Below are 18,971 nucleotides of genomic sequence, written 5' to 3' on the forward strand. Positions count from 1 at the left end.
TTGCATTACGCCTTTGTGTGTGTTACGTGTGTGTGTGTTACGCATGTGTGTGTTTCGGGCTCGTGTGTTACGCACATGTAAGTTACCGTGTGTGTGTGTTACGTGTTTGTTTTGTACGCGTGTGTTATATGCGTGTGTGTTTGTTACGTGTCTGTGTGTTACGCGTGTGCGCGTTACATGCGTGTGTGTTGTGCTTATGTGTTACGTGTGTGTTTGATACATGTCTGTGTGTTACGCTTGTGTGTGTTACGCACGTGTGTGTGTTAGGCGTGTTTGTGTGTTGTGCGCGTGTGTCTTATGCGTGTGTGTTTGTTGCTTGTGTGTGTGTGTGTTGCGTGTTTATTGCGTTTGTTCCGTGTGTGTTTCTTCCGTGTGTGTGTTATGCGTGTGTGTGTGTAACGCGTTTGTGTGTGTTACACACGTATGTGTGTGTGTGTGTGTTACACGCATGTGAGTGTGTGTTACATGCGTGTGTGCGTTACGCAGGTGAGGTGGTTCTCTACAATGTGTTCTACGAGGTTTTCACCGTCTGCACGTCGTTGGTCGCCATGGACACAAAAGGTGCCCCACCCTCTTACACAGAGCGGCACTGATACACTGATATTCTGTGGAGGTTACCCTCAATTTGCATGCGGAATTAAAATCATCGCTTTTTTAAAGGATGATGGTAATGACCAAATTCGCTGCGTTTGATAACACAGATGAGCAGGAAGCCTTTGTGATCACGTAGAATATCTTCTTACGTATGTATCCTATGCAAGGATAGAATAGAAACAAGCTATAAAAGCCCTGGGAATTCAGCTCGGCCTGCTATGCATGCAACCTCCATGTACGGTTACATACTCATAATAAGAGTGTTTTTTGGGGTTAGATTGCGTAAGTATAAATGTGTCGTTAACCCACCACCACCCAACACAGCCAACCGGTAAGGTATGTCATGTAAACAAAACATGCCAATTAGTTGCTAGTTCAGCCCACCAGTGTGTTGGAGAGTAAACCTATCTTCACTGACCTGCTTCTGTTCCTCTCTTAAAACAACCCCCATCTCTTCTCCCTAGGCTATTCTACTGATACTCCCTGCCCCCCAGCTATGGCCAGGCCTACCCCAACCCCTGTCACTACCCCAACCCCTATCACTACCCCTGCCACTACCCCAACCCCTATCACTACACCGCCACTTTTGATCTCCACCGCTCTCATCTTACGTACAATTTCATATCTGCTGTAAAGCGCCTTTGAATAAAGCGACACACACACACATATATCTAGACAAGGTAAGATCTCGAGTATATTTACGCTTTCACGTGAAAGCGTGACGTCGTGTCTGACCCGCAATGCGTTCTTCCACCGTCCGCTTGCCCATGAATTCTGGAGTGCTCGCGCGGGCGCTGCAGTGTTTTGGAGGCTACGGCTTTCTTTGGGGGGGGGGGGAGAGAGGGGGGGGGCTCTTTGAGCCCGAGCAGCAGACGGGCTTCAACAGCATCCGACTAATCGTGCGACTCTCGCCTCCCTAGGGAAAATGTACCACGCGAGAAACCTGGACTTTGGATTGTTCATGGGGTGAGTGTATCCGCTCGTGTCTGTGATGAAGTGATCGTATGTGTGTGTGATGTGTACAAGCGGTAATATAGCGGTTAACGTGCTGCACTACGAACCTAGCGCCTGTATATTTGGAGTTTGCATGTTCTCCCCGTGGTCACATGGATTTTTGTTAGGTTTCTCTGTTTTTTCCCTCCACATTTTGAATCAACAGGCGTTTTAGAGTATTTAGCTGCTATAAATGTCCATGTGGTAAGCCACTTCATTGAGCTATCATTTGTGGCCAGGTCGCTTCTGAAAAAGAGCCACATTGCTCAGTGGGTCTTACCTGGTAAAATAAATAAAAAATTGGCTTTTTTGTTTAGTAACCGAGTTCGATCCCTGCTCATGGCCAACACCATTGACGATTATCTGAACCGGTCCTGGGCCTCCTCTAGGTCGACTCAGCCTCAAATGAGTACCTGGTACGATGTGTAAACATCGCCACTAGGGAGACAAAGGTGGCCGGACTTGGTGCCGGCCACCCACCCCCTCGTGTGCCGTTTCTGCCCTTCGTAGATGCTTGCTAACAGCACTTACCCCAACAGTCTGTTCAGGCTACACGGGGGATCTTTGTCTTTGTACACATGTATGTAATGCTCTGCTTACGTAGGTGCCGCGGTCGGGGTTTCGTGCCTAGATCCTGACGACCTGAGTTCAATTCCTGGCCATGGCTCATGTCGGTAGCAATTATCTGTGCCGTTCTTGATCCCAGGTCGACTCTGTTTGAATTGTGTACCGAGAGCAGTGTGCACACATTGGCACTGGAGACGTGCCATACCCCTGCTTCCATCTCTACAATGCTGGCCTTAATAGGTGCTCACTAACAGCACTTGCCCCGCAGCCTGTGCAGGCTACATGGTGTCTTTGAAATGTTGTTAATTTATATTCTTTGGGTCTTTCGGTAAAGCCACGTAGATAGAAACAATTATGAAAAATAGTAAAAAGAATAACAATATCACGACGTTTCGATCGCAACACGAGTAATTGTCATCAGGTGAGAAAATATAGCGGGATAACTGCTGAGGCAGGAAAAATATATGGTGGGAGAGCTGCTAAGGCAGGATGTTATAAAGGTTTGAGATGGGTGTAGCCCAACGGTAAATGGGCGGGGCTAGAGATGAAATTTGCATGTAAATGTAAAATCGGAGAGTGCTTGGCAAGAGCCTCCGCCACATCGAGGAAAACGAGCAACGGTAGCTGTGTCAAGAACCTTGTCTCCCGCTCCGCTGACACTACATATGTACACACATGTAGGTAGACACGTGTGTTCTCATGCGAGTGCACATGTTTTAGTTGTCTTCTGAATTGCTGATGAGGTTGAAATCCGAAATATTGAGTCGAAAATCTCAGCGATCTCCCGCTCAAAATCGAGCATTGAGGTGGTGCTCATCTCCCGTTTACTGCCCGGAGTCTGACGGAAATTCCACATTCCACATGGCGGGGCAGAGTCTTTCTAATGGGGGGAAACCACTGTGGTACTCCTATAGTGTGCGTAAATTGAGGATGTCACGTGCCACGCTGCGTTGAAATCCATACTCTGCCGGGCTGCGGCGTCCGCGTGCATGCGCCTCCCCCCATCTCTGTCTCTCTCTATCTCTCTGTCTCGCTCTCCCTCTCTGTGTCTCTGTCTCTCTGTCTCTGCAGCTGGGACTCCAGAAACAACTCGTGGATGGTGCCGGCGCGCCTCGCGCCCCTCGTTGTCAACCTGGACTTTCAGCGCTCGGGAAAGACCGTGTTCCGCTCAACCAACTTCGCCGGATACGTGGGGATGTTGACGGGAATGAGGCCTGTACGTACATCACTCGGGTTTTGTGATACGTAGGAGATGTTGACAGGAATGAGGCCTGTATGTACATCACTTGAGCTGTGTGATACGTGGAGATGTTGACGGGAATGAGGCATGTACGCACATCACTCGGGTTGTGTGATACGTGGGGATGTTGACGGGAATGAGGCCTGTACGTACATCACTTGAGCTGTGTGATATGTGGGGATGTTGACGGGAATGAGGCCTGTACGTACCTCCCTCGGGCTGTGCACACCGCAAACAGGAGAGGCATTTGCTTCAGCTCTGGCACGCTACGCAATGTTCCACTTCGAGAATCTCAGCCCTCGCTGAGAAAGGCCCAAGGTTATTGGCCCACCCCATCAGCTCGTATTTGTATTTTGGGTGCGAGTGAGACTGGGCGCCCGTGTGTTCGTGTGTCGCTGGGTGCATGTGTATTCGTGTGTGAGTGAGTGCGTATGTGTTCGTGTGTTAGAGCGTGTGACTGGGTGCGCGTGTGTTCGTGTGTATGTTCGTATGTGACTGGGTGTGTGTGTGTTCGTGAGCGCAGGCTGCCTTCACCCTCACAATGAACGAGCGCTTCAACATCGACGGAGGCTACATCGGTCAGTGGCGATGACGCGCTCCCTGCTTTGTGAAGGATCTGATAACTCGGTGTCACAGCTCTTATCCCCCGATGTGGCCGTGTCGATCACTCACCACGCTCACTCACCCATCCACTCACTCACACACCCCATCACTCACTGCACTGCAGGACACAACAACACACTCACTCACCCATCCACTCACTCACCACACTGCACATCACAACAACACATTCACCCATCCACTGACACACACTCACCCCATCACTCACCACACTGTAGGTCACAATGCTTCTCTTTCTGCTTCTTCCCTTGCATTGTTGCACTTTGTAATTCCCAAGCTCCTATAACGTCAATCAATGCAAGACACAAGTTCACTGTTGTTGTTGGACTCTAGATGTTTTGGCTCTTTGGGCGTGCGTTCAGGAACGTGTTTAATATGTATATTTATTGATAATAGATATAGATGTTTGAGTCAGATAACATGAGTAAAACTGGTTTCATAAAACCCACCTCCACCTGACAGTCAATTTATAAAGTTCCTCATGTGAACTATAGTATACATTTATGACCGCTTCAGCACCACCGGTGTTGTTGTTGGAGAGCGATCCACGGACAATCCACAATTGGGTGCGGACGTTTCGCTGGTGGTTACAGCCGGCATCATCAGACGGTTGCCTGAAATGTGACAACGTTATTAATTGGCTGTGTCGGGTGGAGGAGGGTGTTACGTGTTAAATGTATATTTCTATTGGATGCATACATGGAGAGTGGTGGCGTCGCGGTTAGTGCGCTGCGCTACAAATACGGCGACCCAAGTATGATTCCCACTCACGGCCAACACCAGTGGCAATTATCTCAACTGGTCCCTAGCCTCCCCTAGGTCTACTCAGCCTCAAATGAGTACCTGGTGCGGTGTGTAAACAACAACATGAGGGAAAAACAAATGCGGTCGGGCGTGGTGCTGGCCACCCACCCTTTCGTGTGCCGTGCCGGCCTTCATAGGTGCTCGCTAACAGCACTTGCCCCAAAAGTCTGCTCAGGCTATACAGGGGACCTTTGTATGTTCATATATATAGTGACAGGGCGCTTGTTTATATGTAGTGTATCTGCGAGTAATCGTGTTGGATGCGTGCGTGCATCGCTCGTATCGGTCTGGATTGCTACATAGGTACACGCTGGAATGCACAGGGTTGATGTTCACGCTGACCACGAAGGGCGCTCCCGTGCGGCTATTCACTCGTGTGTGTGCGTGCGCGTATGATGTGTGAGTGTGTGCGTGTGTGTGTGTGAATGTGTGCGCGTGTGTGTGCACGTATGTGTGTTTGTGTGTGTGCGTGCATGTGTGTGCGTGCATGTGTGTGCGTGTGTGTGTGCATCTGTGTGGATGTGAGCAGGCATTATTGAGTGGATCCTGGGGCAGAGGGACGGCCATTGGATGAGTTTCCTTACGAGATCAGTTCTGGAAAATGCAACCAGGTGAGGTTCAATTCACATCAGCCGTGATCAATCCACTGCTGGTGTGACGCAAGTTACCCTTCGACATTGCCGGTAGAGAGGACGGCATCAAAACTTTAGGCCTCAGCCTGTATATTTGGAGTTTGCTTGTCTCTCTCCCCGTGAACGCGTGGATTTGTCCTCCGGGTCCTCTGGTTTTTCGATCCATATTTAAAATCAACGTTACGTATTTAGAGTATTTGGCTGATATAAATTACCACACGATAAGCCACTTTGTTGAACTATAATTTGTCAAAGTCAAGTCGCTTTTGAAAAAAGAGCTATATGGCTCAGTGGGGCCTTACCTGGGTGATGCTGCTGGTGCATTGGCAATGTCGCACGCAAAGTACAATCATCAAAAAAACTCGACGCACTCGTCAACAACAATGTGACCATAAAAATAAAAGTGTCGGGCAATGACCCTCCTTCAACGGCATACGATAACATCACAGGCAACGTAGCAACACGTGTCTCAGCGTGTTGTTACGTTGCCATTGTTGAACATCGTCAAAACGGTCCTTCTCAGAAATTATTGCGCGACCGCGAATTAACAGACTTGAGTGCGCGACGCAGACGAATTGGCTTGATGCAGCGGTTCGTCACGTTCCTCGGTGGCCGCATGTAGCTGTTGCGGGCCTCCGCCGAATTTTGTCAGCGAGACAGTCGCTGACGATACACGACGCCGTACGCTGCCAGTTGAGTCGTGTGCGGAGGACGCGTTTCTCGCCAAGTTCCTGGGAGCTGGTACGCGAGCTGTGTTGTGTGTGCGGTCTGAACGTGAGCGAGTCGGTTTTAATTGCTATTGGTGGTCGTGCTCGTGGCCTCCCACGGCATCGTGATTCCGTCCGACGTGCCCTGGCTTGTCCTTTCCATGGAGAACGTTGCCCTACGCAGAGGGTGTCCGGTTTTTGCCCAAGAGAAGGGACTGCTTTTGTTTTTTGGACCATGGCCCACATTGCAGGAGCCTCGAGGGCATCACTATGTTTTATATAAATAAATTGTATTAATTCTTATTCTTGAACCCAAAGAACAGGAGTCACAGACGGGAATAAATTTCTGCGCGTGCACAACGTACTCACTGCAGCCGCAACCTCTTGAGTAATTCTTCACCCCAAAGGACGACAGATTTTTTTTTTCCCTACAGTGGATCAGCGTCTTGAGGTCCCGTCCAATCCTGGGTTTGGCAAATCCACAGGGACCACATCGCCTCGTATAGTCGCCGCTCGCTTAGCGACGGGTGTTTGCGCACCTGGAAGATAGGACTTATATTTTAAGCGAGGCGATGTTAAGCGGAAAACCTCCTGCAAGAAACGATGTGAATAATGTGGAGGTTATGTCACTGGGAGATTTCCTATCAAGCTTAAGAACATAGCAGACTTTCTTAACGTGCATATTTAATAGAAAAACGAGTAATAACATCATGGATTAACTAGCTGTCTTGAGAGAAAAAAGTTAGGTTAGGTTAACATTCACCAGTGATGGTCGTGGAGCTTGCGAGAGGTGGAGTGAGGTGTTGGAGCCACAGCGACACGTCCAGTGATGGTTGCACAGCTTTAGTCTTCTTTTCCAGGTCGAGTTTCTCGTAGCATCACAAAGTATCAGTTGCTTTCCTGCACACTTGAGCACTACGCTCCCTACTTGCGTCACTCTCAATAAAAATGCCCACGCCTCGTTGGAGGTTCGGCAGCTCCGGGAGCTGTGGTGACACCCTAACTCGGCACCCTCGGCCTTAAATGTCGGTGTCTTTCCCGGATCACCAGTCAACAGAGAGGAATGTGGCGCTGATTTTGATCTTCAATCCACACCAATAACAGGCATGTCACACCTGCTGAAAAGCGGCGTAATAATTATAATTCGGTTTGCAATGTGATCACCTTCCTACACGTCGTGGCGCTTATAGCAGTAGAATCACTTCTCGGGTCATTTAGCACTCCTGTTGAAAACAGGGTGGGTGAGCGGGTGGCCAGCACCAAAGACAAAGATCCCTGTGTAGTCTTTAGCAGACTGTTGGGGCAAGTGCTGTTAGTGAGTAGCACCTGTGAAGGCCGGCACAGCACACGAGGAGGTGGGTGGCCAGCACCACGCACACTCGACCGCCTTTGTCTCCCAAGTGGCGACGTTTAATACACACCGCGCCAGGTATTCATTTGGGGCTGAGTCGACCTAGAGGAGGTCCAGGACCCAGGTTCAGATAATTGCTGTCACTGGTTGTGGCAGAAATTATATCATTCACTGTGTCGGGTGGAGGAGGGTGTATGGCGCATTTCACTTTATGTGACCTGACCCGCGTAATCCATTCTGAATCGCCAATATTGCCACGTTTTATGTATTCATTTATTCGAGGGCGTGTAAGCCGTATCGATTCCGAGGTCCACAGCCTGTTGTGGGTAACGGGAGGCGGCATGACCCACATTTGACTTTCATGGTGACGGAGGTTCCCTGGGGTGGCCACGGTGCCCTGACCATGCGTGCGCTGCGCCCTGTTGGAGCTTTGCCATGACGTTGGTGTTGTGCCCGACCCCCACGCCAAGTCGTCTCAACGAGCCCGCTGTGGAACGCGCAGATAACCGACGGTAAAACGTGTCCTCTAGGTTTCCTGAGCGGCGTGTTCACAGCGCCTCACCTCGCTGCCAGTAATGCCTCCCAGATAAGAGCTGGGTTATTGGGTTTTTTGTTCCCTCGTTTAACAGATCACAGTGAGGTGATGTATTTTTCATCCCTTATCTACTGCGAGTTTAATCACACGTTAGAAAGCTTCGTTTCGACAGCTTAGCCCTGCTTTTTTGTCCTTTTGCGTATCTGCTGCGAGGGGCATCTTCTGTACATTGTGCATCAGAACACTCGCCGTGGTTTTGTATGTACATTGTTTTTATTACGGTGGAATTCGTGGAACGTGTAATTTAATCGCAGTTGTCTTCGGTCGCTTCCTCGCTTCAATATCATCGAACGGCGGCAACAAAGGCGTTCATCGGCTGACAACCTGTGCCCATTCGCCGATTGGCTATCGAAGCTAGATATCGAAATTTAACTTTCCGTGTTCTGTCGTGCATGTCGCCAAGCGGAGGCGAGCATGCGTGACACGTCACTGCCTTTCCCAGCTACGACGAGGCTCTGAAGATGCTCACGGACACGCCCATGCTGGCACCCGCGTACTTCATCCTGGGTGGCGCCGCCTCCGGGGAGGGCTGCGTGATCACGCGCGCCCGCAAGACCACGCTCGACGTGTGGAAGTGCGTACATGCGCACACATGCGCACACGCGCGCACGTGTGCACGCATGTACACCGGCACATCACCCCCGCTCAAACACGCAGCAAAACCACTCCGTGCCAAATGTCGTGCTGTGGATTAAGTTGAGATGCAATTTGCATTAGCGTCGCTATATAAAATAATATTATTATTGTTAAAATTATTATTAACTTGCCTCTGCTCTGGGAATGGGAATTTTTCACCATTGGCTTCGAGCTGGATTGGTGCCTCCCTATTGTTTGTGTAATGACTCTCGGACACTTCTTGTCTTTCTTTATTTAGTAGGGCGCAGATAACGTACTCTCATATCCTACAACACTTAGCTATGACTAGCATACACGACTGGGCTAGAATAACAACAGATACTTGGGCCAGGATAACAACAGATACTTGGGCTAGGACAGCACCCAAGCAACGCCTGCATGAAGACAGCGACGACACGGAGATAGCGATGGCCCGAAGACGATGGCCCGAAGACGATGGCCCGAAGACGATGGCGGCGTAGAACCAGTCCATCCCGATAGAACTAGTCCATCCCGATAGAACCAGTCCATCCCGATAGAACCAGTCCATCCCGATAGAACCAGTCCATCCCGATAGAACCAGTCCATCCCGATAGAACCAGTCCATCCCGATAGAACCAGTCCATCCCGATAGAACCAGTCCATCCCGATAGAACCAGTCCATCCCGATAGAACCAGTCCATCCCGATAGAACCAGTCGATCCCGATAGAACCAGTCCATCCCGATAGAACCAGTCCATCCCGATAGAACCAGTCCATCCCGATTCCAGGGCAGCCCCGAGCTCTCTCAGCCTCCGCTTTCTATTCCCCCCCCCCCCCCCCGCGTGTGGCCTCGCCCTGCCCCGGCCACGCTCACGCCCTCGTTCCCGAACTGGCCCAGCCAAACCCGAACATCCACCCATGGTTCCCTCCTATAATTACCCCTCGTGACCACCTGGCCACGCACGCCAATCCCGAAAATTGAGCAGGGAGACGCTGTGAGGTGGCTTGAGCAGGGAGACGCTGTTGGCGTGGCTTGAGCAGGGAGACGCTGTGACGTGGCTTGAGCAGGGAGACGCTGTGACGTGGCTTGAGCAGGGAGACGCTGTGACGTGGCTTGAGCAGGGAGACGTTGTGACGTGGCTTGAGCAGGGAGACGCTGTGACGTGGCTTGAGCAAGGAGACGCTGTGACGTGGCTTGAGCAGGGAGACGCTGTGACGTGGCTTGAGCAGGGAGACGCTGTGACGTGGCTTGAGCAGGGAGACGCTGTGACGTGGCTTGAGCAGGGAGACGCTGTGACGTGGCTTGAGCAGGGAGACGTTGTGACGTGGCTTGAGCAGGGAGACGCTGTGACGTGGCTTGAGCAGGGAGACGTTGTGACGTGGTTTGAGCAGGGAGACGCTGTGACGTGGCTTGAGCAGGGAGACGCTGTGACGTGGCTTGAGCAGGGAGACGCTGTGACGTGGCTTGAGCAGGGAGACGTGACGTGGCTTGAGCAGGGAGACGTGGCTTGAGCAGGGAGACGTTGTGACGTGGCTTGAGCAGGGAGATGTTGTGACGTGGCTTGAGCAGGGAGACGCTGTGACGTGGCTTGAGCAGGGAGACGCTGTGACGTGGCTTGAGCAGGGAGAAGCTGTTGGCGTGGCTTGAGCAGGGAGACGCTGTGACGTGGCTTGAGCAGGGAGACGCTGTGACGTGGCTTGAGCAGGGAGACGTTGTGACGTGGCTTGAGCAGGGAGACGTTGTGACGTCGCTTGAGCAGGGAGACGCTGTTGGCGTGGCTTGAGCAGGGAGACGCTGTGACGTGGCTTGAGCAGGGAGACGTTGTGACGTGGCTTGAGCAGGGAGACGCTGTGACGTGGCTATGCGAGGCTGTGACGTGGCTATGAGACGCTGTGACGTGGCTATGAGACGCTGTGACGTGGCTTGAGCAGGGAGACGCTGTTGGCGTGGCTTGAGCAGGGAGACGCTGTGACGTGGCTTGAGCAGGGAGACGTTGTGACGTGGCTTGAGCAGGGAGACGCTGTGACGTGGCTTGAGCAGGGAGACGCTGTGGCGTGGCTTGAGCAGGGAGACGCTGTTGGCGTGGCTTGAGCAGGGAGACGTTGTGACGTGGCTTGAGCAGGGAGACGCTGTGACGTGGCTTGAGCAGGGAGACGTTGTGACGTGGCTTGAGCAGGGAGACGCTGTGGCGTGGCTTGAGCAGGGAGACGCTGTGACGTGGCTTGAGCAGGGAGACGCTGTGACGTAGCTTGAGCAGGGAGACGCTGTGACGTGGCTATGAGAGGCTGTGATGTGGCTATGCGAGGCTGTGACGTGGCTATGAGACGCTGTGACGTGGCTATGAGACGCTGTGACGTGGCTATGAGACGCAGTATACGCACACTAGAGACACAACACAGCACGCCGTGTCGTGAGATGCCTGCTGACGCGTGTGTACAGTAACACTGCACAGGAATGATTCAGTTAAGCTTAAGTTGTTCGGTAAGTAGAGAGTCATTAAAATGTAAATAAGGCCTTTAGACTTGTGTGGGCCCCCGCTGTTAACTCAGGTTAGATTGGGTGTATCTGTGTGGGCGTGTGTGTGCAACATATACATTGAAACCATGGTAAATTCTGCACGATGAGCAGCGTGTTTTATGTATTTCCCGTTGCAAGGTGGGTATAAAACTGAAGTAAAAACTAAACTATGTTTTATTCACCAGGTCAGGCCCACTGATCTATATAGCTCTTTTTCAGAAGTGACTTGGCCACAAATTATAGCTCAGCGAAGTGTCTTATCACGTGGAAATATATAGCAGCCAAATACTCTCAACGCACGTCGATTCTAAATGTGGAGGGACCTGGAGTACCCAGAGAAAAATCCATGCGACCATGGGGAGAACGTGCACACTCCAAATATACAGCAGGCGTCAGGGTTGGGATCGAACCCACTACGTCCTGTGTATACCAGGCGAGGTAGGAAACATCGTGCCACCGTAGCGCCCTCAATTATACAGCCGTCTTGACGGCCGTATCGACGCAGCGGTGGGGACACCACCGTGTGGAGGCTGTTGGTGCACTCGGAGGCTAACGGTGACCGTGGTCGTTGTTGTACCGCGTATGTCTCTGCTGTGCAGGATGGACCCCGCGCATGGCCTGTGGTACGTCTTGGAAACCAACTATGACCACTGGAGGCCTCCGTTCTTCCTGGACGACCGCAGGACGCCCGCCATGCTCTGCATGAACCGGACCACGCAGGCCGTACGTAAAATCCCATGTACACGACGCGCAGCCGAGCCTGCGCTCTGCCACGGGCGTGCGTGCACAGATGCACACCCGCTTCGTGTTGCGCTTCACACGCACGCGCGTAGCCGACGTGCATACGTAACCGGAGCGAATGCCGTGTAAGTGAAGCACAGTGGGAAGAGATGTTAACACAGATAAGCAGGACGCAGTCAAACGCATCGCTGCCGCTGCACGGGCAAATTGGTTGGCCTGGATGTGTTTAAATCGCTGTCCCACAAGGAGTGGTCGGCTATTGCGTCAACATGCAGAAGTGTGGCTACTCAGGCAGCCCATCCATTGGCCCACCAACTCTCTCACTCTTTCACTCACTCACCCGTTCTCCCGCTCACCCACCCACCCTTCGCTCATTCACTCACCCACTGACTCGCTCACTAATTCACTCACCCGTTTGCTTACTCACCCACCCACTCAATCACTCGTTCAATCACCCACCCATTCACTCATCCACTCACCCACTCAGTCGCTCACTCATTAACTCACTCACCCGTTCGCTCACCCACCCACCATGTGTGTCATGGTTTATCCACCGCTGGCCATATCAACACGAGCCTGATGCTGGACAAATGTACACGACTGTGGAGGCAGCACGCGAGAAGAAGACTTAGAACAAGAGATGAATACAATCACGAGGGCTGCTGACGGTTATTAGGAACACATGACAAAGAGTCGGCTACCTCCAAGATCAAAGCAGGAGCCTGACATAGAGCACAGATTCGAGGATGTTTATTCGAAGGTGGGGGCGGGGAGAGGAATGGCTTTTGACCTCCCCTGAAAGATGACGTGAATCTCCAGAGGTTTTGTTCGCTTGTTAAATAAACACGTCAAGGGGGCTGATGAGAGAGGGGCAGAAATGGCAGTGGTGGTGTTGTGAGAGTTGAGAAGAAGCCCCATTGTGGGTGGATGGGAGACGTGGCATTGCAGTCGTGGCATCTCCAGTGTCTCAATCGGGGCCACCCTGTTGTGTTTTAGCGTCGAGCCGTCCAGTAGCTTCCGAGGCAGAACCACCACTCAAAAGCCTCTCCACACGAGTGTGAGGCCACGAGTGCTCCCACTGAGGCCACCCTGCTACCCGCCAGCTGTTTATTGGCAAGGGCCCCCTCCGTTAGGCACGGGTTCCAGACTGATGCAAACTCATGCCCAGGTCACTCCTGCCCAAGAGACTACTATAGTAGTAATACCTCGATATACAGAAAGTGTATGCATTCGTGGAGCTTAGACGCAATGCCCCTGAATTATTACGGCTGCTCGTGTTCACCCAGGTCGGCCCCACTGAGTCTCAAGACTCCGTTTCAGGAGGTAATTCCTGAGGCAAGTTTTCACAGTAAGGGGGGCGATGTTGTTGCTTTGTGTGTAATACCAACTGCGTAATTTTCAGGTAAAAGTTGCAGCATTGGGGATGTGGTCTGGCCAATACCGGTCACATTGTTTGTGTGTGCGGGATTAGCTGGGGAGTGGTAGTTTAGGTTAGCGCTACGCTGCACTACGAACCTGGCGCCCCGAGTTCAATTCCCGCTCACGGTCAACACCAGTGACGATTATCTGAGCTGGTCCTGGGCCTCCCCTTGTCGACTCAACCTCAAATGATTACTTGATGCGGTGTTTAAACATTGCCACTTGGGAGACAAAGGTTAGCTGGGCATGGAGTTGGCCACCCACCCCCTCGTGTGCCATACTGGCCTTCACAGCTGCTCGCTAACAGCACTTGCCGTGATAGTCTGTTAAAGGCTACAGGGGGATCTTTGTCTTTTGGGTTTAGATATGGGAGGAAACTGGAGAGACTTAAAAGGCCACTGGGTGAAACTCAATCAGGACTAAACAGAATATTTGCTGGGTTTTGGCAGCAGTGTAAACCTGTTGACCTGAGGCTCAAGGCAGCATCTTTAACTGTCAATGGAATGGTACCCCGACTAGTAATTGGGACGTCTTGGTGATACCCTTACTGGACATCTGTGAATAAAAGAGCTTGATAGCTCATCGGATTCCTCCTCCTGCAGTGTAAATAAAGATTCTGATTCTGAATTAACTGTCGTTTCTGCCCCGGGTAAAGAAAGTAGTAGAAACCGATTGGTTTCTACTTACGGACAATCAATCAAAACAATTAGAACCATTCCTCTCTGACAGAGATTGAGCTGTGGTCCTGAATGCCGCCCCTTGTAAGACCTCGTCTCGACTATGGCAATGGTTGTGTACGCGAGTCTTCCATTCAGAAAGAAACTAAAAACCCTTCTTGTTTCCTGTGATATGTTACATAAATTAGAGATGTGTATAGTAGTGTCGTGTATAGTGTAGTGTATAGTGGAGTAGTGTATAGTGTTAATAGTGTATAGCGTAGTAGTGTATAGGAGTGTGGCGTAGTGTGTAATAGTGTATAGTGTATAATAGTGTCTAGTGTAGTCGTGTATAGTGCATAGTATTGTACAGTGTAGTAGTGTATAGCGTAGTAGTGTATAGTGTAGTAGTGTATAGCGTAGTAGTGTATGGCGCATTAGTGTATAGTGTAGTAGTGTATAGCGTAGTGTATAGCGTAGTAGTGTATAGTAGTGTAGAGCGTAGTAGTGTATGGCGTATTAGTGTATAGTGTAGTAGTGTATAGTGTAGTAGTGTAAAGTGTAGTAGTGTATGGCGTATTAGTGTATAGCGTAATAGTGTATAGCGTAGTAGTGTATAGTAGTGTAGAGCGTATTAGTGTGTAGTGTATAGCGTAGTAGTGTATAGCGTAGTAGTGTATAGTGTAGTAGTGTATAGCGTAGTAGTGTATAGTGTAGTGTATAGTTTAGTAGTGCATAGTGTAGTAGTGTATAGCGTAGTAGTGTATGGCGTATTAGTGTATAGCGTAGTAGTGTAGTAGTGCATAGTGTAGTGTAAAGTGTAGTAGTGTAAAGCATAGTAGTGTATAGCGTAGTAGTTTATGGTGTAATGTATAGTGTAGTCGTGCTAGAGTCTGTCGCCAGGGAAAGGGAGGTGTGGACCGCCACTATTCAACACGCTGCCGCCAGCGTGACCCTCGCCGGGACAAGCGGAGTGAGAAAAGAACGAAAATTTTACTCTACGGCACTCTGTTTGAACTGCTGCGCCTTCTAAAAACTTAATTAATAAAAAAAATACATTTCCCTTGAAGGGGCATCAATGTATTTCTGAAGAATCCCAAGAGTGATGTTTACCTTTTGAGAAAACGTTTATTGGTCTCAACTGCTCCAGACTGCAATAAAAACACAACAGGCCAGGATCACTTTGTAGCTCAGCACGAATGAATGCAATACTCTTCAAATAAATCAAGAGGAAAGCAAATTGTTCTTAATTCTACTTTTACTGCATTGTAGTGACTTGTAGAACAAGATGACAAGCATGCTAGGGACATGAGGGGAGAGTAGCGGCCTGCGTGCTTGCCTCCTCGGGGCAGTGCCGTAGAGGTAGCTGTGGAGAGAGCATATCTCTGTAGGGAGAGAGAGTGTCTCTGTAGAGAGAGAGTGTGTCTCTGTAGGGAGAGAGCGTGTCTAGGTCTCCATGGTGATAATGTGTATCTCTTATTTTTATTCAACAGAATGTCACGCTGGAAACCATCTACGATGTCCTTTCAACCAAGCCTGTCCTCAACAAGGTGCATGTTTCTTTGTTCGTGCATTTGCTGTGGTTCAGCCAGCCCCTCTCGAATTGGCAGTCGCGTAGCCTCTGGCTTAGCCCACAGTTACATTGCAGTGGTGCAGCAAGAGCCAAGTCACGAGTGATTATAAAAAAATATTTTACCATTTCTGGCAATAAAACAGTTGTGTTAAGACGTTAAAACACCAAACGGAAACCTTTTGAAAGGAATCCTGTTTGCATTAACCACACGTACTTGTGGTGAACTCGCAAACAAAAACATTATCTGATACTATATGCATTGTTTTTTTAACAGAGACAGCTTTCTTTAGAGCCTAGTCTCAAAGTGTTAGACCAGAGAACGCCAAAAGGTGAACAACACAAATACAATGCACTATCATGGCATTTATAGCCCTGGGTGAGCAAAAGGTTTATATTTGGTGTTTTAAAATCTTAACACAACTGTTTTATTACCATAAAGGGTAAAATCTATTGTTATATTTTGATACTGGCAAGGAAGATCCCATATCACGAGTGATTATTGAGGCATTGATGCTCATCTCATGTTCACAACCATACAGAGCTGATGCTGGAAATTCGACATTCCTGCTCATGTCTAACATGAGTGATGATGATTATCTGAACCAGTCCTGGGCCTCCCCTAGGTCGATGTAGCCTGAAATTGGTACCCGTGCGGTGTGTAACATCAGCACTGGGGAGACAAAGGCGGCCGGGCGTGGTTCTGGGAGGCATGCGGCCAGGCGTGGTGTTAGCCACTCACCCCCTCGCTTGCCCTGCCAGCCTTCATAGGTGCTTGCTAACAGCACTTGCCCCAACATTCTGTTAAGGCTGCACAGGGGATCTTTGTCTTGTCTTGGTGTGGGCTTGTCAAAGCAGCGGTGGAAATGTGGAACTTGTTCTTCCTACAGCAGCCCTTCTTGACTGTCCTTTTCCTCTCCGCGGAGACTTCATAGCGTAGGAGCAGGAACCGTTGCGAAGCCTGCCGGGGGTTAGTGGTGGTGGTACACGTGTCTGGCGTTCTGAGCAGTGCCGGTGTGGCGTATCCCCCTGGCGTGTGTTCAGGCCACATCTGAGTTCCCTGGTGCGGTGTGTGAGAGAGAGAGCTCCTCTTTTGCGTGTCTGTGCGCACAGCTGACCACCTACACGGCGCTCATGGAAATCGGAACGGGCACCTACGAAGCTTACCTGAGGTCCTGCCCGGACCCGTGCATGCCCTGGTGATGACGACCCTTCGCCGTTACGTCCCCCCATGCGCGCTCGCCGGTGTGCGTCTCTTGATGGCAAACGCTTTTTTTTAATATAAACGGCAGCCCGTAAGAACAACGTGATTAGTGTGAGTTGCACACAGTGCTTTGGGAATTAAAACATGTGCACGCACATCTAATTCCATGGGCAAAAAAAATGCGGTTCGTGTTTCTGCGCTCACGTAACTCTCTAACGTCATCTTGCATTTGCAGCATTCTTGCCCTAACAAACAGGCGCACACCATGGCAGGCGACTTATTTGTGAGCGTGAAATATTTGTTGTACGAAGCCAAGCGTTGAGGTGCCGCAGTGGCGAGATGTTGCCTCCCTCACTTGGTGTACAGGAGGTCGTGGGTTCGATCCCAACCCTGACACCTGTTGCACATTTGCAGTTTGAATTTCCTCCCCGTGGTCGCGTGGATTTTTGTCTGGGTACTCCGGTTTTTTTCTCCACATTTAGAATCATCATGCGTTTAGAGTAATTTGGCTGCTATAAATTTCCACACGATGATAATACACTTTGTTGAGCTATCATTTGTGGCCAGGTCGCTTCTGAAAAAGAGCTCAGTGGTGCCTTACCTGGTAAAATAAAATGTTTAGTTTTTGTATTCAGTTATTAATGACAAATCGGTACCCCGAGTGGAGCATTTTCAACCATGTTCCACCTGGCTCATCCACTGACCCACTCGCTCACGTGGGCAATGCATTACTCAAGCCTGCACCTTTCTGCCTTGGCAAAACTCTAAACCTGAACCGCGTTGGATATCATTTGAGGTGCACACTGCGAGATTTACACTTTACATTCGGTTTCCAACGCTCCACATCAACCACGCCGCTGCATTGGCATATTCAGAGGATGCAACTTTACTTTAGAGAGCGACGTTTCTAATGGCTGCAAAGTACGAGTTTATTCCTGACGCAGAAGAGCCAAACTATCTTAATTCATTGGTACATTTCTGGGCATTATTGAAAAAAAAACGCACACACATTGACTTAATTCTAAATGTAAATTTTTTATATCCGCTCCGATAACTTTATAACCGTTTTTTTTTGCGAGCACAGCTGAGCTAGATGAGCTTGCTGCACTTGCTGAGAAATGCACGATGGGCATGGCGGGCGAGTGATTTGTAGCTTCTAAACGATGGGTTGGTTGCAGAGACATTTCAAGAGGGGGTGTGGTGTTGGGTGTCCTGACGCCTATGGAAAGTGGCTGGAAATAGTGAATGCTGTCAAATAAGTTGATTTTCCTTTCAATGTTTAATTGAGACTGAATTTTTGCATCGCCGGAGATTTTTTTTATTGAATCTTGGGCATGTGATGTTCCTATCACGTTTTTTACTCACACTTGAAAGTGTTCGTAAAACACTGGGGGCATTTATCCATTTGTGAGTGATGGCACAGTTACAGTTTATTTCCGGGATCCTATGATGACCGAGTGCGATGGTCGCGTTTTGGTTGAACGCAAACTTTCCTGAAATCGTGTGGTTTACCGTTGATTGATAAGCTGTTCGTTTCCCTGTCGACCTATAACTCTGTTTTCTGGTGTTGCCTTAGGACCAGTTTTATGCTTGTGCAAACGTGCAGCATTTAATGCACAGCAATTTCTTTTTGAGAATAACACGGAGAGAGGGAGTGGGGGGTGACTGTCAGCGATTGCTGATGCTGCTGGACATGGGGACTTGCCTCGGTGAGAGTAGATTTTTGCACATCTCTGGATGCAATGTTGTCGCTGTAACAAGTATTTTCACACCAGCAATACTGGAACACTGGGGAATAAAAAAAAATCAATGTGCGAGCGTTTTCTCCTGTGCGTGTGTCGTCAATGCTGATTTCGTGTGACCAATGAAGAGCGAATGAACGTATTTGGCTGTACACCGGTATAAAAAAAAACTAATTCGTAATAATTACTTTTTTCCAGCAATTCACAACAACAGTCAGAAACTCTTGCGGGGTGGTGGTGCGTCAAAATCAGTTATCGGGATGTCGAAGCAGTCGGAAGACGAATGTTTACATCAGCGGCTGAACATGAAGAAGCTTCAGTCTGTTGCTATATAGCAGCACCCAGCCTGATGACGATTGGCTGCTCTGTGTCCCAAGGCAGATTTGACTCCTCGTGCTCTAGACTTGGCCAGACGATTCC

The 18,971-nt window shown here is 49.9% G+C and overlaps 1 protein-coding gene across 1 annotated transcript in view; it reads left to right on the forward strand.

Moving 5' to 3' along the window:
- ASAH1 (N-acylsphingosine amidohydrolase 1) overlaps positions 1–18,623 on the forward strand; it is a 38,317-nt gene extending 19,694 nt beyond the window's left edge. Inside the window, exons 6-14 of the mRNA XM_078605852.1 lie at positions 487–561; positions 1,515–1,560; positions 3,226–3,370; positions 3,918–3,972; positions 5,349–5,430; positions 8,547–8,678; positions 11,819–11,942; positions 15,529–15,585; positions 16,719–18,623. Of these exons, the coding sequence (XP_078461978.1) occupies positions 487–561; positions 1,515–1,560; positions 3,226–3,370; positions 3,918–3,972; positions 5,349–5,430; positions 8,547–8,678; positions 11,819–11,942; positions 15,529–15,585; positions 16,719–16,808 (806 nt within the window). The 3' untranslated portion in view covers positions 16,809–18,623. The remainder of the gene's footprint in view (positions 1–486; positions 562–1,514; positions 1,561–3,225; positions 3,371–3,917; positions 3,973–5,348; positions 5,431–8,546; positions 8,679–11,818; positions 11,943–15,528; positions 15,586–16,718) is intronic.
- The last annotated feature ends 348 nt before the right edge of the window (positions 18,624–18,971 follow it).

The sequence above is a fragment of the Lampetra planeri genome, chromosome 25 (genome assembly GCF_965212315.1).
Source record: "Lampetra planeri chromosome 25, kcLamPlan1.2.h2, whole genome shotgun sequence".
Lineage (NCBI taxonomy): Eukaryota > Metazoa > Chordata > Hyperoartia > Petromyzontiformes > Petromyzontidae > Lampetra > Lampetra planeri.